The 16,970-nt window shown below is 40.5% G+C and overlaps 1 protein-coding gene across 1 annotated transcript in view; it reads left to right on the forward strand.

The window, feature by feature from the left end:
- The window catches only part of LOC124585185 (protein KIAA0100), a 323,014-nt gene that overhangs the window by 201,286 nt on the left and 104,758 nt on the right, over window positions 1-16,970 (forward strand). Inside the window, exons 23-24 of the mRNA XM_047131392.1 lie at window positions 3,909-4,129; window positions 5,386-5,528. Coding sequence (XP_046987348.1) covers window positions 3,909-4,129; window positions 5,386-5,528 — 364 coding nt within the window. The remainder of the gene's footprint in view (window positions 1-3,908; window positions 4,130-5,385; window positions 5,529-16,970) is intronic.

The raw sequence follows: 16,970 nt of genomic DNA on the forward strand, positions 1-16,970 counted from the left end.
GGCAAATCCAGCATGGTTAAATTTGGGTCTAGGGCTGAAGGTGAGGTCTTGGATAGGACTGAAGTTTCTGTGGGGCAAAGGATTTTGGTGGAAAAGTTAAGAATAGTGTAATGGCTCTGGATTTAGTGGAGTGTTTGTAGGATGTTTTGGGGAATGTTGCAAGTTGAAAAGGTCAGCTAGGCAGGATCCAGGTGATATGAGTGGTCAACAAGGAGAAACACTCTGGGTGCGATAGAGGTTGGATAGTGGAGCCCCAAAGTGACAGTGGGTTATCATCAGGTTGGGTAACTTAAGTATGTATTGTGTGGAATGCTCTTTCAGATGCTGGAAGGCAAGAATTCAATTTCAGAGATGTGATGTATGAAGTATAGATTGCACAGTAACAATATTTCGCAGAGTGAGCAAGGGGCTTCTGGGATGTCTGTGTCATGTAGATATATTTTTGCAGTACCAGGTTTGTGAGGGCCATGGACTGGCAGAATCTGAAAAGGTGATGGTCACTGTGAAAAGGGCGAGGGGGGGGGGGGGGGGTGTATCCAGAGAAAGGAATATTTGTGGTTAGCCTGTATTGGGAGGGGGAGGGGGTGGGGGCTATTCTGTGGTTTAGGCAGCATTTTAGGAGCAGAATATTTGATTGGGTTCTAGCCATTGAGAGAGATACTTTACTGAACTGGTGCAGAAAGATGTGTTAGGGTTCATTGTGGCACAGATGGCTTTGGGGAAATAACATAGGATATGGGCAAATGAAAGTGTTCAATGGTTGTGAGCGAGGTGGATAACAGAAAAAGTCCCATAGAAGTACATAGACATGCAAAAATTTGCACAAATACACAAAAATTTGCACAAATACACACAAATATGTAAAAATATGCACAGATATGTAAAAAAAGCTCAAAAATGTGGGGAAAAAAGGATGAAACACACATGAGGTATGGGGGTATGTGTGTGTTGGGATAAGTGTGTTCCATTGCCCTCCCATCCAAATGCTGCTCCCAATTCCAGCCCCTTTACACTGGACTCACATTCGGGAGGACGACGGTTCAATCCCGCGTCCGGCCATCCTGATTTAGGTTTTCCGTGATTTCCCTAAATCGCTCCAGGCAAATGCCGGGATGAATCCTTTGAAAGGGTACGGCCGACTTCCTTCCCCGTCCTTCCCTAAACCAATGAGACCGATGACCTCGCAGTTTGGTCTCTTCCCTCAAAACAACCAATCCAGCCCCTTTCCACAGGGATCATATCCCCAATCCACCCAACCAACACTTCCAGTCCTGTCACAGATTTATCTTACCCCATTAGAGCCCAGGCCCTCAATGAAAGCAGCCATGTCATATACCAGCCCTGCTGCTATCGCTGGACAGCTTTTTATATCATTATGAGTACCAACCCCACCTGTCAACCAGGATGGATGGTCACTGCCAAACTGTGGCCAAGAGCAAAGTGGACCACCCAGAGGCCCAACACGCAGCTGGATGTAACATACTTGATTTCAGTGGCTGCTTCATGACCCAGGCCATCTGGATCCTCATGTCCATCACCACCACTTTTTCTAATGGAATCTCTAAATGTCTACTTCTTTCAATTTACCCAGGCCCTACTTCCACATTTGTGCATTAGTAAAGTAATAAAGAGCATGATTAACGTGGTTACTTGTCACATTCATTATTTTGATACCATATCTTGCGTATTCATTGTAGTTTGAACCAAGGTCATGTTCCATGTGTAGGTCTAGCAAAAATTTAACATTTGAAATTCAGGAGGGAACTGTATATGTTCAGTGCATATTTTGTTTGTCAGAATACTATTGTTGTATTGTATTGTTGTTTCACTAATTTTTAATAGCAAATATTTGTAATAAAATGGCGCTGGTAGGTGAGGTTATATGATAGTAAATGACTTCAAATGCTGGAATAAAATCACACATTAAGGGGAGTCATAAAATTCTTGGAGAATGATAGATTTATTGCAGTCAAAATGAATTGCAATAATAATCGTACTGAAACCTGACCAGTTTCTACAATGAAAGAAGTGCATAAACTTGGAGCAGTAAAACATATAAACAGCCTTTTTCATCTATATTAAATCAGATCTGTCTTTGAAAGTTTCATATTGGTTCTACTTCCTTTTTGGGATGTAAATTTAGCAGCCTTTAACCCACTTGCACCATGAGTTGCCATATGGCAACGTTTGTAACATTTTTTAAAATCGTTGATTCCACGACATCAACGAAGCGAGAGTGTTGGCAGCACTGAATTCCATTCTGCAAGACTGTAAAGATCACTACAATGCAACAGTTTTAACAATACATTTAAATTCTACTGTGTAAGCAGTGTTGGAAGTCATTGTTTGCTGAATGACGAAGAAAAATGGAGTATAAGTTCGAGTAAGTATGTTTTACGCAGTAACTTACAATATATAATTTGGTTTTTCAGTATGGTTGTGCTCTAAATATATATTCTTTGGAGGTTACTGCCTGCTGTGAAATAAATTATGTTCATTTAGGCCATTTAAACGTCGGTGTTGCCATATGGCAATGCTAGGCGCTTGTACTCAGTAAAAGGACGAATTTTCTCTTTTTTGTTTTAGAAGAGGTTTCTTGCTTGCTGAGGTGCTGAAGATTCTTTATAATGACGATATTGAAGGTGAGGTGTTTGTTGAGCCCCAGATCCAAATAGAGAAGATTGATGGACTATTGTATGTGTGGTGACTGGATAACTTAGTTGTCACAATGAGCTCTTCTTCATGTGGTGCACAAGAAGTTGGCCAACTCAAGAGATTCTCACAACAAAAAAAAAAAAAAAAAAAAAAAAAGAGGCGAAACATAATGATTCCCTAGTGGTTCTAGGTGCTACAGTCTGGAACTGCGCGACCGCTGCAGTCGCAGGTTCGAATCCTGCCTCGGGCATGGATGTGTGTGATGTCCCTAAGTTAGTTAGGTTTAAGTAGTTCTAAGTCCTAGGGGACTGATGACCTGAGAAATTAAGTCCCATAGTGCTCAGAGCCTGTAATGATTCCCAGACTAAAACTGGTAGCCAAATATAATATGTATATGGGAGGTACTGATCAGATGGATCAGAATCTAGCATGCTATCGCATTGCAATAAGAAGCAAGAAATGGTACTGGTGTCTCTTTACATAGATGTTAGATGTCACTATACAAAACAGTTGGATTTTGTATAATAAAACAAGAAACTAAACTATTTCTCAGCTTGATTTCAAGAGAGAAGTAGCAACAGTGTACTTGCAAAGACACCGAGCTTTACCAAAAGGAGCCGGGAGACCATCTGCATCAAGGGCATGTTCCCATAGCCACATGTCAGATTCAATTAGGTTTGATAACACTGACCACCTCGTCCAGCATACAGAAGGAAAGAAGAAGAAAAGGTGTGCGCACAAGGACTGTAAATCTATTGTGAGAACGTGTTCAAAGTGTAATGTGGGATTGTGTATTGACTGTTTTATCCCATTTTATGTAAAATAATGCTGAGTTCAAGGTTTGATTTTTGATTATTAATTGTACTGTGTTATAAAGTATCAATTGTATGATAAAGACTGAATAATAAATTTGCACAAAACTTGCATATGTAATAAGAAATTTCAATAACCTACTTATTTTAGTTGAAGTTGTAATCCATATAAATTTAGGTAGTGAAAGCGCCTAGCATTGCCATATGGCAACATCAAATATCTCGCTAATGACAGTGAAGACTTTTGTCGAAACAACTCTGTTGTGTAATTTATGCCTTTTACAGACATAATAACACAAATTTTTGTTAAAAATCACAAAAAAATTAATTCCGGCGCTAATGGGTTAATATCCATGTTGATTATGAGTGATTTTAAGCACAACAATCCACTGCAATATTTTTGTTGTACCGTGGACTCCATGAAAATGTTTTGTGTTACAGGTGGTTTGAAAATCTGAAGTTAATTCTATCAGGAGTTACAAGACCTACAAGACGAGGAGCAGTGTTTAAGAACTTGAGGCCGAGAAAAATTCCTCTGAGTCGTCATTATCGAAAAGTCCATCTTCTTCTTGGACTTCATAAGTTCCAGGTCTCATACTGGATGTCATTTGCCATGCAGAGAGGTTTCGAGCTATTAGGAGGCCGCATAGCTTCAAGTTCAGGTGTGCATTTTTATGACTTGGGTCACTGTGGGAAGCAGCCTGGTCATAATTAGTATCAGCAAATGGAATGTACAAAATAATATATGTGCAAAAAAGCATCCATTTAATTTTACACATTGTCCTGTTATGTGTTGCAGTTAGTTAACATCTTATTATACAAGTCCAAAGACACGAACTATATTGTGAAATATGAAGGGAGAAATTATTGGTAAGTCCCCGAGCAATTCTCCCACAAAAGTCCCTATATTGTCTTTGGCAGCTATAGTATAATAAAATAATGGAATAGATGATAATAAAATGTGTGGCTTTTTAAAATGTATTGAATTAATGAGATTAATTTTTCGGCGTGAATGACAAGCACAATAAGCTGAGCTATGCCTGGAAATAAGTCCGTATTAGTTCATATTATTTTGCAGGGCGGAGTAGTTTCTTTCTCCGCTGTAGATTTGTGCTTACCATTCTTTATAATACTACGTTTGGTCGCCGCGTTCACCTTTGAAGTCTTGACCGTATTCCTATTAAGCTTATCGGATCTTCGTAATTTTCCAAAGTACACAGGTGGGCTTCAGTTATTGTAATTATTGTACTATTTGAAATAACAACCCACACGACCTTTCTGTTAATAAAACAATACTGTATTTTTCTAAACGGTGCACATATGAAATCCACACTCCTCACTTATTCATAGCGACCCCAAAATGGCGGTCTACAATTACTCGCTAAAAAATTGACGTGCTTCTCACTCTTTCACTCGCTGAGCGTGAATCCCTCCTTCCTCCTATCGGTACCAGAAAAAATCCTCTGTTTATTAACAACTGAAAGTCAAAAAATACATGACGGTAGGCATAGGCTCTATGATGGGCTACCGCTTCATCTTGTCTCTTTGCCTTTAAGGAAGACGAAAACATAAAGGAAATGCAAAAGGTTTATCACACAGCACTAAGCTTCCAAACTGTACTGTGATGAGGTTAACACTTTTGGAGTTAAACAAAACAAAAATGTGATAAATTAATTTGATGTAAGAAAAAAGCTACACATACACACTCTTGATCCATAGCAAAAGACAGTGTTATTTGCCCTTGTTTTGCATCTCCAGATGGAAGTATTCAATTCAAAACCAATGCATTAATTGCTCATTACTTTATCTCTGAAATAAAATGCTCCACTACAATTGTACTGGACGTGTTTTTTTCACTGGCACATAGGGAAATGTAATTTGAAATACATCTTTAAAAATTATTTCTTGCCAATTACAGAACACATACTAAACCTTGTACCAATAGATGATGGATTGAAACATCGGCCAAGAGCAGAATGGTCCATTATGTACATGAATTGTGAGGTTAATGATGCAGAAATATGGCTGAAAAGTGCACTGCAGTCAGAACCAGGGAAAGAGGTAAGAATAAATAATTTATGCCATTGCATTGTCAACTACTATGTTATAATGATCTTTCAAAATCATACTGTTATAATGTCTGGATCCAGCTTTGCTGTCACCACCATCATTATAATGATCATCATCAATAATCTTGTACGGTTTCCAACCCTAGGCTGGGTCTATTTGGAGCATAAGCCTTGCCATATAGTCCTGTTTTCCCACCATCTTACTGTGCTAACTCTTGTCTAGTCCTTGCCTATTTTCTTCAACATACTCCTCCATGCCTTTCAGTCATCTATCCCTTTGCCTTTGCCTTTGCCTTCGTCTTGGTCATTTCCTTCACATCTCCATTTGATGTACTTTCTCGGGAACCTCTTTCATTCCTCTCTTTAAGTTCCCATACCATCTTAGCATTGATGTTTCTATTTTGCTCTGCAAGGCTTCCTCTTTCAATATTTCCATTATCTTTTCATTCCTTGTCCAGCCTCCCCTTGTTACTCCTATCCTACTATTGAGGAATTTCATTTCATCTGCTTGTAATTTGCTTACGTGTCATTTCTTCATTACCCAAGTTTCAGATGCATAAATCAGTACTGTGATGTAGGAGCTTCTACATATTACTTTTTTATTTTTTAATGTGATGTCCTTGTCGCAAACCAAGTTCCTAAAACTTCATAGAAATACTTCTGCCTGCTTTACATGTTCACTGATCTGTTTCACATTTCTTCCATTTTTCTCTATCATGTTTTCCAAGTACTTGACACTTTCCACCTTCTTCAACTGTTCAGCTCTAATCCTTATTCAACTAGTTGATCTATCTTTCTTTCTACTTGTAAATAGTATCTCACATATGTGTACATCAACATTCATTCCATAGTGTCCCACAGTTTCTTCCCAAGTTTTGTATCCCTCCTGGGGGCTTCGTGTGGATAAGGAACAGGAACAGGAAAAGGTACTAATATCTCGGTACTGCTGATACAGTTAAGGCACCTTTACTAGCGGATAACATATGCAAACATATTACATAACTTTCAAGGTGGTGCGAAGTTGAAGCGAAGTGTCCTGGCTGTCTGCACCTGATCAAATGGGGTGAAGCAGTCGCGGAGCTCGCAGACCTCGACAGCACCAGCTAGAGGGTGCTGTCATCGGTGTCTCTTGTAGTGCCAACCCAGCAGAGCGGACCTACGTTGTGGCATCGTAGCTATCGATACCACCCCGAGCATCCAGCTGTTACTAAATGTCATCCTCACTATTTTCCCAGATCGTCAAGTCATCCACAAATCTTGTTTTTTTCTGCCATCTTAATTGGTATCTCATCCGAGACCAAAATGAAGAGGAGAGATGACAATGCACTGCCCTGTTTCACACCAGTTTTTTTCTGGAACCAATCCGTCCTTTCATTTCCCACTTTTACACACCTCAGGCTTCCACTGTACATCTTCTCCACTCCTTTTGTTGACTCTTTTTCTACTCTCTTCTTTTTTACTGCTTCCTAGACCTTTCTTCTACAGACACTATCAAATACCTTTTCTGTATTGAGAAAGGCTATCGTAAGGTCTTCCCCTAATTCATAGTGGTGCTCCTGTAGCCCCTCACTGCATATATGAGGTCAACAGTTGATCTTGCAGGTCTGAAGCCAATGCTATTACCCTCTCAATTTGTTATCAATCCTCGTTCAGATTCTGCTCTCAAAGATCTTTTGATATACCTTGGCACGGTGTGGTATCAGTGCGACGTTTCTACAATCCTCCCTACTCCCTTTCTTGAATATAGGGACAATTAGTGCCCTCTTCAAAAGCTTTTGGAGCGTCCTTCTCATTCCACACCACTTCATCACAAGATATAGCTGCTGTTTCCCAACCTCCCCTCTGCTTTTACCATTTTGACACTTACTTTGTCCACACCTGTTGCTGTTCATCCTGTCCAGTGCGATTTCCATTTCTTTTCATGTCAGCCTCCACCCCCTGCTGCCCTCCACTAGAGTTTACTTCTGCCTGCTTTAGTCTATTGTCATCATCTCGAAGTCCATACAGATATAGCAAGTGCTCAAAGTACTCCTTCCACACTGTCTCCATTGTCTCTTTGTTATTAATCTCTTTCCCACTTTTATCTATCATTATTTCACCCTTCCTCAAAGCTCTCCTCTTACTTTTGACCATTCCAAATAGTACTTCTTACTCTCTGCCATCTTCCTCCATCATCTTTGTCCATTCTTCTATCCACTTTCTTCTCTCCTCAGCCACTGTCTTATGTGCTTCGTTCTTTTTCTTATATTCCTTTCTCGCTAATTCGATTCTTTCTCGGAACCACAGTCTGGAGTTCTTCTTCTTCCTTTCCACTATCTCCTTGACTCTTTCATTCCACCGTAGTGTCTCCTTCCACTGTTTTCTGCCACTTGTCCTTCCCCATATGGCTACTGTATCAGTTTTCTTGTATTCCTGTAAATTGTTTCTTGTTGCTATCAGTAACTGAATGACAGAATCAGCCAGCCATTTGTACATCTTAGTTCTTAGCTCCATAATGAACTGCGAATGATATGAAAAAAGACAAGGTCTACATTAAAAGAGAGGAGGAGGATCAAGTTCTATACTATATTAACATTATCATTGACAGAAATCATGTTTACAGAGGTTGTGGCTTCAACATTAAGAGACACCCGCACACAATGTTCACCTGAACTCAATGCCCTGGATTTCTTCCTCTGGGTAGGAGCATGTTTATATTGCTCCGCTGATGAATGCCATAGAATTGGTAGTGTGTGTCCATGCTGCTCTTGTAACTGTAGACACAACTGCATTATGAGCTCAGAGAAGAGTGGTCCACTGATTTGCTAAATGTTTGGAAATGCAGAGAGGTCACTTTGACCATCTGTTAGAAGGCAACATATGTCACTTTGGAAGTGTGTTTATAAAATTTTAAGCACATTACTGATGTATTACATCTGGCCACTCATACTGAATGTAGTCTGTATTTTTAACATCTCAACATTGGTATTTTTTGGGGTTATTTTTGTCCTATGAAAAGTAATTTTAACTTAACTGATTATTACTTTTCATGAATGTATCTGACTAATAATTGGTTATAATATTGATGGTTCTGACAATGAAAATAATTTAGTGTAAATGTAACAATTCACCCAACAGTAGAGATGTTGAATCATCTACACACACACACACACACACACACACACACACACACTACTGAATCCAGGAAGATTGTGCAAGGACAACTCCCATGTACATAGTTCAGAAGAGCGAGTAATGAGAGGAAGGATCCTGACGACACTGATTATGAAGCAGCCATTGATATCTAGCATGTTGTGCTCAGCAGCCTGTTCCACCATTGAGTGCTTAACTCTGCCCTTGGCCACTATTTGACATTGATCATTCATTTGGGTGTACAAGTCATTGGTGGTCATGCCTGCTGAGGATGCTTTTCACAAATTGCATCAGACTTGGTATATGGCATGGCTGCTTTCACATGTGACCCTGCTTCTGGTATGGTAGGATAAGCCTGTGACAGGAGTTGAGTAGAATGTTGGTTGGGTGAATTGGACATATCTTGCACCTGGATCTTCCACCGGTATATGACCCATGTGGCAATGAGTTGGGAGTGTGCATGGCATATGGATGACCAGGATATTGTGTAGTTTGGAGAGTGATTGAATACCATGAGAGGAGGAGTTGGAAGGACAGGATAACATATTTCTCATTTATAGACACAATGGTCCATAGTGTTGGTGAATGATATGGCTCAGTTGTTCCAGTCTTGGATGGTATTGACTATGGGGGTGCTGATTTGCAGCTAGTTCTCGGGTATGGTGGGTGGATTAGGTGTGCATGGGAAATCTGTCTGCTGACTAGGTTTGGAGGATAGTACCTGTGTGTTAAGAAGTTAGTGAGAACTTCAGTGTAATAGGCAAGGGAATTCGTGTCACTTCAGATGTGCCATCCGTTGGAGTGGGAGCAATGACACCTATCAAAATTGCAAGTACTGTTAATCGTTAGTGAACTTGATAGGGAGAGAAGTATGGATGAAGTCATCAGAGAGACTGAGGTCAAAGGCAGCATGTTGGGCTGATGAAGAACAGGTGAAGTGAATGGGAGAGATGATGTTGAGGCTGTTGAGGAATGAGGTTAGGATTTCTTTGCCCTGGGTCCAAATCATGAGCACATCATCAGGAAGGTTTGGTATTTTGGGAGGCTAGGAATATTTACTCTAGATGGCTCCGAAACAGAGTGGCATTGGAGAGTGTCGTTTGGGTGCCAATGGCTGTTCCACAGATTTGTGTCTCCCCCACACAAAGGAGAAATAGTTATGTGTGAGGATGTAATTAATTACAGGTATGAGTAATGAGCTTTTGGGTTTGGAGTTGAAAGGATGTTGTGAGAGGTAGTGCTTGATAGTAGAAATGCCGTGGGCAAGGGGGATGCTGATTTATAGGCAGATGGCATCAACAGTGATGAATAGGTATCCGGATGGTTAATGGGATGGAGATTATTGAGACATGGTAAAAGACATTGTTCACATCTTTAATGTGTTGGCTAGGCTGTGGCCAATTGGTTTGAGGTGCTGGCCAACAAGTGAAGAGAATTTTTCAGTGGGAGCACAGCAATCCATTGCAATGGGGCATCCAAAATTGTTGGGTTCATGGGCTTTGGGAAGCATATAGAAAATGTGTGTGAGTTCATTGGCATGAGGTAGGAGATGGATTCAGGAGAAAGGTGTGTAGATGGGCTTTAGGGACAGGATCACTATGGCATGGTTTAGTTGGGGTAGTCAGAGAGTTGGCAGATGCCTTCTGAAAGGTAATTGATGTGATTCATAAAAAAAGTCATGGAGCCTTTGTGTGTAGGGACGATGATCAGATCATGGCCTGTCTTCAGGTTGAATGTGATTGTTTTTTCTACAATTGAGAGATTTGTGCTCATGGGAAGGGAGTATGGGAACGACTGTGAGGCCAAGTTGAAGTTTATGAATTCCTGGAAGGTAACCTGGGAATGGTGAGGTGGGAGAGGAGGAGAGTCACAGTTGGATAGTGGTATGAACTGGAAGAGACAGCATGCATTGTTGTGATTAGGTTGGCTTTGCTTGAAGGGATTGATAGCAAAAAAGGGAGAAAGTTTTTCCACTCCTAGGGTTGAGAGCCCAGCATGATTGGACATGCTTGTGGATGTGAAAGTGAAGCCATTGAATGGGACGGATATTTCTGTATGATTGAGGTTCCAGGTGGATGGGTTGACAGTAGTTTATGGTATGGGTCTTGTTGGATGTTGGGAGAGAGTTTTGGGGAATGATTGTTATGTGCACTGTTAAGAAATACTGTAATTGTAGGATATTTATGTTTTCAGGAACAGTGTGTACTGCTGTATTATTGGCAGGACAAAATTAGTAAACAGAAATAAATAAATAAGTACCCAGAATCGAACTCTCCACCTTGGGTATTTTAACATAATTCTCTATACACTTCCATACTGTATTGGATGAAAATATTTATCATACATAGGATTACAGTGTTGCCAAATTAGTATTCTTTGACATACATTTTCTACCAAAATATACACTGGACAAAATTTTACTTCAGTCATTTTTATACTGAAAGTGTTCACCCCCGATAGCTGAGTGGTCAGCGCGGGGGTCTGTCACACCGAGGGGCCCAGGTTCGATTCCCGGCTGGGTCGGAGATTATCTCCACTCAGGGACTAGGTGTTGTGTAGTCCTCATTATCATTTCATCATCACCAGTGGAAGGCAACGGGAAACCACCACTGGACTCACTTCCCTAGATGCTCATGCGGTGGGCCTCTCTAACGAGGCTTTCCCTATGTTTTACTGCCGTACACTGTTAATGCATTTCTGGTGCCATCTTCTAAGTAGTAAAGTCCAGTTATGCCCTCAGTTCATATGCCATACCATACACTCACTCATTTTGGGTGTGATAGCCCCTCCGTAATTATTCAAGGATTTTTGTACTCAAATATTGCAGTTTTGCTTGTTCATGAAGCCATTCAACAGAAAGTTTATCTTATGAGTAAGCATTATTTTCTCGGTGAAACTTGTCCATTCGTCATTTCACAAGCACCCAATAGGCAAATGATTAATGCTTTTTGTGGCTATGTGGTTGCAGTTTCTGTGTCACTTGGATTTTTTAGGCCCAAAGTGGAGATCTTCTTTCAGAGTTCGTTGCATGTTGGTTCTGGGAATATCCCATTGTTATGAATGTCAGCAAATAGATTTAAATGTAATTTCAGCAGCATTGCAACTCGTGATGTTTTCTGCAGAATGACTAACTTGAGGGTGACCCGGAGGTTAAATATCCAGAAACAAACATGTCTCCCAAATTCATCATTCAGTCTTATCACAATTGATTTATTTAGTGTGCCATAGTGAACAAACATTCCACTGAGTTTTTTAACGGTTTCTACTTAGTGTTGACCAGATTTGTAAGAAGTTTTCACCTTGACAACAGAAATGGCTGTCATTTCAAAAGGTATGTTCTATATGGAACACTCTTTACAACGCAAAATCAATCACATCTGTTGAACTTCATGTTCCATTGTACAATGAGTACACTTTGAGTGTTAGTTTTGCTAACATATTCACCCATCCTACTTCGTACACCACACACACACACACACACACACACAACTAACTACGCTTCATTTACATTATTCAGAATTTCGCGCATATTTGATATTTTCGTCCTACCCTTCCAACAAGTCAAAAACACAGTAGATGCGATAAATGAGTTTATTGAAAAAGTTACTTCATCACTAGGTAGGAAAGCTAAGGTCGCATGATATTCTGTAGTCCTACAAAAGCATTCAACTCAGTAAACCATGCCCTGATTGTTTTCAGACTCAACAGGTATGGAATACGGGATATTGCTTTGAAATGGTTTGAATCATATCTCTTGGAGAGGAAACACAGGGTAGTAATCGTATCAAATGGAGCAGATTACTTCTCAGAGTGGAAAACTGTATCACAAGGTGTTCCTCAAGGCTGAATCCTTGGACCAATTTTATTCCTGTTCTATGTGAATGACTTGCCTCTCCATATAAATACTCATTTAACTTTGTTTGCAGATGATACTTCTGCCCTAATTGACAACGAAAATTCTGACAATAGACGACAGTGTTTCATGAATACGTTAACTAACTTGGAGACATGGTTCAGTCAAAATGGCTTAAGTCCAAATATTTCAAAAATCCACATAATGAAACCAAACATTCAAAAACTGAAGAAATCTGTATCACTCACAACAAACAAACATTGAAGAACTTGACTCAGTCAGGTTCCTAGGAATAAACTTAGACAGAACTTTGAGTTGGAATTCTCATATAGAATATCAAGCAAATAAATTAAACAGCCTTGCATTTGCAATGGAAATTTTAGCCTGTGCCACTGATATGGCCACCAGGAAAATAGCATGCTACAGCTACTTTGAATCTGTTACTCGATATGGCATAATTTTCTGGGGAAATGTTACACAAATTTTAAAGTTGCAAAAAAGAATCATTCGCAACATTGTGCCGACCATTATTTAAAGACCTAAAAATATTAACTGTCCCCTCTCTATACATCTGTGAGCTGGTTCCTTTCCTACACAGCAGAGCTGATCTATTCAGAGTGGATCTATTTAAAAAAAAAAAAAAAAAAAAACATTTTGAACACTCATACAACACAAAACATAAAGAAAACTTTATGCTCGCCTCTCATCACTCAAAACTGCATGCTCAGATTCCTCAGTATATAGCCATGAAAATTCACAACACAATAAAAGGGTGTGACATAATGAATATGAAGATAAATATTTTAAAAAGCTAGTTACATGATTTTCTAATTGAATGCTACTACTACTCTATGGCAGATTTCATGAAGGATGAAGTGATACTTTGAGCTGGATCCCTAAAATGGAATAAAAATTTATGATAGGTATAGTAGATGTAAATACTGTAAATTTGACAAATTTTAAGTAAGTAAATTCTCCACAAAGTATTATTGTAAGTGTGACAAAATTTCAAATAAGCTAATTGTAACCTTGACATGTCTCCTGTACATCAGACATATATGTTCTGAAATTGTGTACGTTATGAGATGAATAAAACACATTTCACATTTCAGTGGGAGAAAGAGCTGGGAAGCAGAGGGTTTGGGGTTTGGGATGGGTAACTAGTGTCTTAGATGGAGGCTGCAGGTGTGCAAAATAGGAATGAAGACAGGAGAGGTGGCAGGTGCATGGGATAGGCATGTTGATGCATGGGCAATGGATCCACTGAAGTGCAGCACACAATGAAGGTGACATGAATTGGAAAGGGGTGACAGGACAGTGTTGGGTAGAAGATGGGGAACAGTGGGTTAGCAGAGGTTGAGACCAGGAGGATTGCAGAAGTGAAGGAGTGTGGCAAACATAACTCCCATCTGTGTATTTGAGAAAAGCTGGTGTTGGAGGGGAGGATACAGATGGTATGGGTTGAGAAGCAGCCATTGAAATGGAACATGTTGTGCGACTGGATGATTAATTTTGTTCTCAGCCACACTTTGGCAGTGGCCACCATTCTGATGAACAACTGGTTGGTGGTCATCTTATATATATTATAAATGTGAAAGTTTGTGTGTGTGTATTACTATGTTTGTTATTCTTTCAGGCATAAATGGCTGGACAGATTTGGATGACATTTGGCATGGAGATAGCTTAAACCCTGATTTAACATGTACAGGGCTATTACAAATAAAGCGATTTCATAAATTCACTGTAGCTCCATTCATTTACATATGGTCATGACACACTACAGATATGTAGAAAAACTCATAAAGTTTTGTTCGGCTGAAGCCGCACTTCAGGTTTCTGCCGCCAGAGCGCTCGAGAGCGCAGTGAGACAAAATGGCGACAGGAGCCGAGAAGGCATATGTCGTGCTTGAAATGCACTCACATCAGTCAGTCATAACAGGGCAACGACACTTCAGGACGAAGTTCAACAAAGATCCACCAACTGCTAACTTCATTCGGCGATGGTATGCGCAGTTTAAAGCTTCTGGATGCCTCTGTAAGGGGAAATCAACGGGTCGGCCTGCAGTGAGCGAAGAAACGGTTGAACGCGTGCGGGCAAGTTTCACGCGTAGCCTGCGGAAGTCGACGAATAAAGCAAGCAGGGAGCTATTTTCATCTTTCAACAGGATGGTGCTCCACCACACTTCCATCATGATGTTCGGCATTTCTTAAACAGGAGATTGGAAAACCGATGGATCGGTCGTGGTGGAGATCATAATCAGCAATTCATGTCGTGGCCTCCACGCTCTCCTGACTTAACCCCATGCGATTTCTTTCCGTGGGGTTATGTGAAAGATTCAGTGTTTAAACCTCCTCTACCAAGAAATGTGCCAGAACTGCGAGCTTGCATCAACAATGCTTTCGAACTCATTGATGGGGACATGCTGCACCGAGTGTGGGAGGAACTTGATTATCGTCTTGATATCTGCCGAATCACTAAAGGAGCACATATCGAACATTTGTGAATGCCTAAAAAAACTTTTTGAGTTTTTGTATGTGTGTGCAAAGCATTGTGAAAATATCTCAAATAATAAAGTTATTGTAGAGCTGTGAAATCGCTTCAATCATTTGTAATAACCCTGTAGTCTACCGTACATATACCTATCTATCAAAGAGATGGGGTTGCAGGTGAAAGAGAAATGTAACCTACAATATGCAAATACCAATACTTCATTCCTCCAATATATGAGAATGAGAGCACTTACTGACTTGCAACAAATTTTACTCATAATTTCAAACCATTATGAAACTTTTTCTCACTGACATACCCTACAAAATGATGAAAGCAGAAATGTTTATTGCTTACTGCATTTTCCCTGTTCATGCAGTAAAACTGCCACATGGAGCAGGATGTCCTACTAAGTCTGTTCGCAACACATTTTGCAGACAGCATCCACATATGCTGCGGAATGTACATAGAAAAATATATCATTTTATGACTTGTAGTTCAGGAGGTATGACATCATAAACAGTGAGATATGTGAAAAACTGGTGCATCGTGCATGATGTTTTAATTTATTACTTCTTTAATACTAACTCAATTATAGATAAAGCTGAAATATGTGTATAGATACGTGTTACATATGTTAAATACATGTTAATATATTTGACATGTGTATACATGGGCAAAGTCACTGGTAAAGAGTTTAACCTGAACCCCTGGAACAATTTCAAGCAAATTTGGTACATATTTTAGTTATGATGTGGAAAGAAATACTGTAGGGGTAAGAACCACCACCATCCTGTTGGGATGGCAACATGGAGAGAGAAGGGCCGTGGGGAAAGATATGCAGACAGAGAGGGAAAAGGAAGTGATGGACAGAGACATGGGAAGGAGGAGCTGGACAGTCAAATGAAAGAGGAGGAAATGGACATAGGGAGGAGAAGATGAACAGCAAGAGGGGGCAGGACGAGATGAGCAGGAAGAGGGGGGAGGAGGAAGGGATGGATCAAGAGAAGGGCCAGAGGAGATGGAGGGGTAGTGAGAGTGTGGAAGTTGGCGGACGTGAACGGAAAGAGTTGGTGATTAGGTGGAGGAGATGTGCAGAGCGAATTGGGGGGGGGGGGGGGGGGGAGTTGGGGCTGAAAGAAGATTGGAGCAAATACATGCCTGGGCATTCCTTAAAAGTAACTGTTTAACAGTGGGTAGCACTGCGGGGTGCAGCTAGTGGTTGAATAAAAGGCTGTGCAGCCATGGCAGCACAGCTAGTGTGTAACATCGTTGCTTTCACAGATGACATGTGATAACCCTGCAATAGGAGTGGAGGTGAATGTGCTGGGTGGACAGGGTATGGAGCAGAGTGCTATGTAAGTTGACTGGATGACAGAATTAGGAGGAGTAGGAAGGATGTCCCCCATTTCTGGGCATGATGGTAGATGATCAAAGCCCTGGTGGTACCACACAATATGCTGTGCATAAATTGCACCAGACCTTGTCTATGGCGTAGCTGCTTTCACAGGTAGCCCTGCCTCTGATAGGGTAGGATAAGTCTGTGACAGGACTGGAGAATGATGCTGGGTGAGTGAATTGCATGGATCTTGCATCTGGATCTTCCACAGGAATATGACTTGTGGCAATAGGTTGAGAGGATCTATGGAATAGGGACAGACCAGGATATTGTGTAATTTGGTGGGTGAAGACATACCATGAGAGGAGTTGTGAGAACTGGGCAAGAAGTTTCTCATTTATAGACACGATGGTCCATAGCCCTGATGGATGATAAGGTTCAGTTGCCCCAGTCTGGGATGATATTAGGTGACAAGGACGGCATTCTTTTGCTACTGGTTATTAAGGGTGTGGGCGGATTAGGGATATGTGAGTATATGGCATGGGAAACTTTTATGCACACCCTGTTTTGAGACAGTAGTGCCTATCAGCATAATGGGCACGAGAATTATTGTGATTGTAGA

Source organism: Schistocerca americana, chromosome 1 (assembly GCF_021461395.2).
Source record: "Schistocerca americana isolate TAMUIC-IGC-003095 chromosome 1, iqSchAmer2.1, whole genome shotgun sequence".
NCBI lineage: Eukaryota > Metazoa > Arthropoda > Insecta > Orthoptera > Acrididae > Schistocerca > Schistocerca americana.